Source organism: Berghia stephanieae, chromosome 1 (assembly GCF_034508935.2).
Source record: "Berghia stephanieae isolate SIO BIC M18660-M18661 chromosome 1, UCSD_Bste_1.3, whole genome shotgun sequence".
NCBI lineage: Eukaryota > Metazoa > Mollusca > Gastropoda > Nudibranchia > Aeolidiidae > Berghia > Berghia stephanieae.
The window spans coordinates 21,177,808-21,185,307 of NC_088360.1; the positions used below are offsets into that span (position 1 = coordinate 21,177,808).

The 7,500-nt window shown below is 35.9% G+C and overlaps 1 protein-coding gene across 1 annotated transcript in view; it reads left to right on the top strand.

Annotated features, from left to right (window-relative positions):
* Window positions 1-7,500, top strand: part of LOC144963863 (uncharacterized) — a 16,113-nt gene that overhangs the window by 5,182 nt on the left and 3,431 nt on the right. The window contains exons 2-4 of the mRNA XM_078897838.1: window positions 1,324-1,535; window positions 2,726-2,830; window positions 5,478-5,554. Of these exons, the coding sequence (XP_078753964.1) occupies window positions 1,324-1,535; window positions 2,726-2,830; window positions 5,478-5,554 (394 nt within the window). The remainder of the gene's footprint in view (window positions 1-1,323; window positions 1,536-2,725; window positions 2,831-5,477; window positions 5,555-7,500) is intronic.

The window sequence follows — 7,500 nt, forward strand, 5'->3', positions numbered from 1 at the left end:
TGACAGGGAGTGGCACGATGGCCTTTGGAACATTTAAGAAACTTCGACTTTGATGGATTCTTCCAAACAATGGAAGCTTTGTATGAACAAGCTTCTAGTGCTGTCTTGTGTGATAACCAACTGGGACACTTTTAAAAAACATCTGTTGGTGTCAGACAGGGCTGCATACTGTCCTTAACCTTATTCAATATATATCTTGAACAGGTAATGCAAGAAGCATAACAGTATCACCAACCTACAGTCTCTATAGGTGGCAGAGAATTATGCAACCTGCGGTTTGCAGATGATATACACCTTATTGTCCACGGTGTACAAGAGTTGCAAGAACTTACTGACCATTTACACAAAGCGGCATCAAGATATGGCATGGAGATCAATACCTCCAAATCCCAAATCCTAGTGAACAGCCAAGACAATACTAGAACACAATTGTCGTGAATGGTGAAACTCTTCAAGAGGTAACATCCTTCAAATACCTTGGAGTGCTGCTTACTGATGCCGGAACAAGCACGTCGGAAATAAAAGCTAGACTGGGCATGGCTACTGCAGCAATGGCAAGACTAAATAGAATCTGGAAAAGCAACATAAACTCCAAGACAAAGCTTAAACTATTAAGTTCTCTTCTACTGTCTGTACTCTACTATGGTTGCGAGCCCTGGACCATGAATGCTGACACGGAAAGGAGAGTTCGCGCATTCCAGCTCAAAGGCTACCGAAAACTACTAAAAATATAATATTTGGAACATAGGACCAATGTAAGTGTTCTGGACGAAGTAAAAGATCTGGAAGGAAGGCAAGAACCACTACTTGCAATGGTAAAGAGAAGGAAATTGTCTTGGTTTGGTCACCTCGTAGACACGAAAGCTTATGCAAGACAATATTGCAGGGCACAGTAAAAGGCTGCTGAAAAAGAGGAAGACAGGGGAAAGTGTGGCATGAATACATTAAAGATTGGACAGGATTGACGTGGAACAATCTAATGAGGAAGGCCCAAGACCGTAATGAGTTGTGTCTAATCGTAAAGTCTGCATCCCGAGAGTCGCCCTGACGACCAACCGGTCATGGGATAGAGTGAGTGAGTGAGTGGTACCTTTCGGGCACTAAGTAAAGACCGCTGAGCCACGCTGCCCTATGGACATTTTGTAACGTTGGATGCGGCATTTTAAACACATTACTTCACATGACTCAGGTATGGATGGATACCTGGCTTTAGGCATTGTCTGACGTAGTAAGAAGGCAAGTACGGTAGAAAATGGGAAATCGATTCCGTTAGTCCGTACAATAAACATTTAATCATCTTAGTTTTATTCTCCTTGTACCCAGGTCTAGGTAAACAGACTTCAATGATGTATCGCTCACACACAATGTTGGATTCAAACCTCTGGAAGAAGGAAGCAAGCAACTCCAGCCAAGGTGGTGAACCACTGCAATTCACTGCGTCTCGCCCGGACCTTTCAAATGACTCAACCTCTCCAGCGACAATTATTGATGAGATGACCAGAATTGGATTCCGACCAGATCGCCACCAAATGAAGGTTCGAAACTTTCCTTGTCACTTGCATTTACTCTGTGGATCTATATATATAAAGCTACAAAAACAAAATAGAGTTTTGTATATAACGCTATATCCAATAAATGTACTCAAAGCGCTTTACAAGTGGTCCCTGGCCAACAGGAACATTTAACATGTAGGAAGAGACATGACGCTTGTTAGGCGAGATTACAATTTTTCGGACAGAGACAACGCTGTTAACGGCCAAATACTCATTTTACACCTGAGTACGGTGAGAGAATGTGAGTAAAGAGCCTTTTCAATGACTCAACTGTGCACCGAGTGAGGCTCAAACCCAGGACCTTCCTATCCGAAAGCAAGTATCATACTACTAGACCTCATAGCCGAATCTATATATCTCATCTGCATTTCATCGGTGAGGAAGCTGTTCGGTGTTTCTTCTTGTAAATTGGTCGAGCGATTTCGTCTAGGATGGTTATAGAATGGATGGTATCTGGTGTCAAGGTCGGATGATTATTTCAGAATTTAATACCACCCATTATATCACTATCCTCGACGAAACTGCTTGACCAATTTACAAGAAGTCTACTCTGTATAACACTCGCTTTCAGATGGGAAGGTCCTGGGTTCGAGATTCGCTCGGCGCATTTTTGGGTCGTCCAAAACGGACTTGGAGGAGAAGCCTTCACCAAGATTTGTGCGTCTCCAATCTTACCTGGAGTGAGGCAAAGGTCTGTGTCAAAGACAGAAGAAGATGAAAGAGCACTGATGAGGCCGTATGCTTCGCCATGAGCCAAGAGACATAAGTCAAGTTAAGTCATAATCCAAATCAACCCGCGAGAATACCGTTTTAGTGGGTAAGCCACATATGTTTGAACTATTCGAATTTTCCTTTTGTAAATTTGACTTTGGCGGGCTGTTCTTTAGATTATTTCCTGCTCTTTCAAATATTTTAAAGCTTTTTTGCTGGCTATCCACCTCTATTTTTGTATCCTGCCAGTCTTCTTCAGCGCCAAATGATGATGATGATGATGATGATGATGATGATGATGATGATGATGATGATGATGGTGATGGTGATGATGATGATGATGATGATGATGATGATGATGATGATGATGATGATGATGATGATGATGATGATGAAGAAGAAAATAATGATGAGGATTGGTCTATTGGCCTATGGATTTAACTTTTCTTTTTTCTTCTCAGGTCCACGGTCCTCCAAAGTTCCGTCCCCACCATGCCCTGTCTCCTCTCCAACGTGCTAAGGAAATCGCCAGTAGACGAATACATGGATACCTCAACAAGTATCCTGTAAGGCGTTCTATCCATCTATCTGTCTATAAATCTATCTACCTATCCATCTATCTATCTATATATCTATGAATCTATCTACCTATCCATCTGTCTATCTATCTATCTATCTATCTATCTATGAATCTATCTACCTATCTATCTATCTATCTATCTATCTATCTATCTATCTATCTATCTATCTATCTATCTATCTGTCTATGAATCTATCTATCTATCTATAAATCAATCTACCTATCCATCTATCTATCTGTCTATCCATCTATCTATATGTCTATAAATCTACCTATCCATCTGTCTATCTATCTATGAATCTATCCATCTATGAATCTATCTACCTATTCATCTATCTATCTATCTCTCTATCTATCTATGAATCTATCTACCCATCAATCTGACTATCTTTCTATCTATCCATGAATCTATCTACCTATTCATCTATTTATCTATCTATGAACCTATCTACCTATCCATCTATCTACATGTCTATGAATCTATCTATCTATCTATAAATCTATCTACCTATCCATCTATCTATCTGTTTATCCATATATCTCTCTATCTATGAATCTATCTACCTATCTATCTATCTATCTATCTATCTATCTATCTAACTATCTATCTATCTATCTATGAATCTCTCTATCTATATGAATCTATCTACCTATCCATCTATCTATCTATCTATCTATCTATTTATCTATCTATGAATCTATCTATCTATCCATCTGCCTATCTATCAATCCATGAATTTATCTATATATCTATGAATCTACCTACTTATCCATCTATCTATCTATCTATCTATCTATCTATCTATCTATCTATCTATCTATCTATGAAACTCTCTATCTATATGAATCTATCTACCTATCCATCTATCTATCTATCTATCTATCTATCTATCTATTTATCTATCTATGAATCTATCTACCTATCCATCTGTCTATCTATCTATCTAGCTATCTATGAATCAATCTACCTATCCATCTGTCTATCTATCTATCTATCTATCTATCTATCTATAAATCTATCTATCTATTTATGAATCTATCTACCTATCCATCTATCTATCTATCTGTCTAGGAATCTATCTACCTATCCATCAGTCTATCTATCTATTTATGAATCTATCTATCTATCTATCTATGAATCTATCTACCTATCCATCTATCTATCTATCTATCTATCTATCTTTGAATCTATCTAGCTATCCATCTGTCCATCTATCTATCTATAAATATATCTACCTATCCATCTGTCTATCTATCTATATATGAATCTATCTATCTATCTATGAATCTATCTACTCATCCATCTATCTATCTATCTATCTATCTATGAACTATCCACCTATCCATTTATCTATCTATCTATCTATCTATCTACCTACCTATCCATCTATCTATCTATCTATCTATGTATCTATATATATCTATTTATCTACCTATCCATCTATCTATCTATCTATCTATCTATCTATCTATCTATCTATTTATCTACCTATCCATCTATCTATATGTTTATTCATCTATCTATCTGTCTATGAATATATCTACCAATCCATCTGTCTATCTATCTATGAATCTATCCATCTATCTATGAATCTATCTACCTATCCATCTGTCTATCTATCTATCCATGAATCTATCTATCTATCTATGAATCTATATACCCATCTACCTATCTATATATCTATCTATGAATCTATCTACCTATCCATCTGCCTAACTATCTATCTATGAATCTATCTACCTATCCATCTATCTATCTATCTATCTTTCTACCTATCCATCTATCTATCTACCTATCCATCTATCTATCTATCTATCTATCTATCTGTCTATCTATCTATCTATCTATCTATCTATCTATCTATCGATCTGTCTATCTATCTATATATCTATCTATCTATCTATCTATCTATCTACCTATATATATATATATATATATATATATATATATATATATATATATATATATATATATATCTATCCATCTATCTATCTATCTCAACCTACCTGTCTTTCTACCTATGTATCAGTAACATTGGTGTAAGTATGTCTGTGTATGCTCGTGTGTGAATATAAATGAATCAGCGATTGTGTTTGTGAGCATGTGTATGTGTTTGTTTCTTCAATTGTTTTCTCAAAATTATCAAAGAATGAATGTTTGAATTACCAATTAATGTTGTAAAGCACCGCTATCTCAGCACTTATGTGGAAGTTGAGCGCTATATATTATTATTATTATTATTATTATTATTAGTAGTAGTAGTAGTAGTAGTAGTAGTAGTAGTAGTAGTAGTAGTAGTAGTAGTAGTAGTAGTAGTAGTAGTAGTATTAATATTATCATTATTACTACTACTACTACTACTACTATTATTATTATTATTATTATTATTATTATTATTATTATTATTATTATTATTATTATCATTATTATTATTATTATTATTATTATTATTATTATTATTATTATTATTATTATTATTATTATTATTAGTATTATTATTATTATTATCATTAATATTATTTTAAAATTATATTTATAATTTCTATTATTTTTCTTATATTTATTTAATTAATATTATTTTTGTTATTATATATATTATTATAAAATCATAATAATTATTATTTTCTTTCAGGATGGCCCAGATTTAGTTCGAGTTCCCTCCCCTCAGGGTCTGCCTTCTAAATTGGAGAGAGTGAATTCTGCATTCAGGTAAGCCATTCATCTGGACCGATGTTCATCATCATTCACTGCCATGCATACGATGTTCATGATCATTCACTGCCATGCATGCGATGTTCATGATCATTCACTGCCATGCATACGATGTTTATGCTCATTCACTGCCATGCATACGATGTTTATGCTCATTCACTGCCATGCGTACGATGTTCATGATCATTCACTGCCATGCATAAGATGTTTATGCTCATTCACTGCCATGCTACGATGTTTATGCCCATTCACTGCCATGCATACGCAACCGCCACACTGCCGTTTTCTGGCCAAAATCGTTAATACGTTGGGTTTTTTCAGACTACAGTAGTAAGAATAAATGCTTCATAACTAGTTAACTGCCGTACTATAGAAAAAAATGTATTTTGAAATTTGGCCATAAAACTCGTCCTTCAAATATAAATAGATTTAAATCACTCCCATCTTGACAAAAATTACCAAACTTTTTATCTTCCTTGGTATCCAAGGTTTGAGATTTCTGCCAAGATGAGTGTCATTTAAATCGGTCGATATGTGAAGGATGAGTTTTATGGTCAAATATTTAGCTACGTATATTTATCCAAAGTTTAGCAGTACAGTAGAAGCTTCTTGAATGCTTGCTAGCTTACGCTGAAATGCTTCAATGCTTTTGTGAATTTTCTTTACAAAATGAGTAGAAACAGGTTCCATGAATATTCGATGATTGCCTTAAATAATCAATGTATATTTCCATTAATGTATAGAGGTAATATACACACAAACAGGGCAGATACTTGATAGGTTGGGGAGATAGATACAATGAGAGGTGCAGAGATCGTTAAATGGATAGTTTGATAGATAGGTAGATAGAAAGAGAGATAGATGGATTGATGGATGGATAGATGGATAGATAGATAGAAAGAGAGAGAGAGAGATGGGTGGATAGATGGATAGATAGATAGATAGATGGATGGATGGATATATAGATAAGAAGGTAGGATAGATAGATAGACAGACAGATAGATAGAAAGATAGCTAGATAGATAGAGATGGACGGAGAGAGATTGAGAGATAGATAAATGGATAGCTAGATAGATAGATAGGTAGATTTAAATGGATAGATTGAGTGAAAGAGAGATAGTGAGCTGGCCATAGAAAGAGAGATAACAGGCTTTGACATATACATTAAGAAAGAGAGAGGGAATGAGAGAGAGAGAGAGATACGGAGGGAGAGAGGGGGAGAGAGAGGGGAGCGAGAGAGAGAGAAACAGTGAGAGGAAAGTGGGGATAAATAGAGACTGTCAAAGAGTTATATACAGAAAATGAGAATTTTAAAAGTGAGGGAAAGTTGACAGAAGAGAAAAAGGGCGTGGATAAAGAGAGATGGAGGCAGATAGAGTAATAATTATGATATGGTTAGCAATGGAGATACAGAGGTGAAGAAATAGAGTCACAGAAAGAGACAGAGATAAGGAGGGATAAAGGGAAAGAATAGAGAGATATTGCGACACTGAGGGAAGAGATGGGAGGAGGAGAAGGAGGGTGAGAGAATGAGAGAGAAAGAGAGAGCGGGAGAGAGAATAAATCATCTACCAAATATTCCTTACTCAGGGCCCAAACCAAGGAGAGTTCTCGGATCTCCTGTGACGTCAAGGCCCTGGTAAAGAGCTGCCCCGTCAACAGCCGGAGACGATCCTCGACTTTTGTTTGTCCTGGTACTACCTATATCCTAAATCACAGGCGTGTCTATTTTGTGTGCATGTTTGTTTCTGAATTGACACATTTCTAACATACCGTGTGTTGTTTGTTGTCAACATATATAATAACCAAACTTTATTGCTGCCAATTTCGGCATTATGAATCTGCTACGTTATTCAGATTAAAATTTCATACACGTTCCCCCACCAATACAATCAAACAGACGCCTCCAGACATACTGACTCGTATAAATTTTTCCAGAAAAA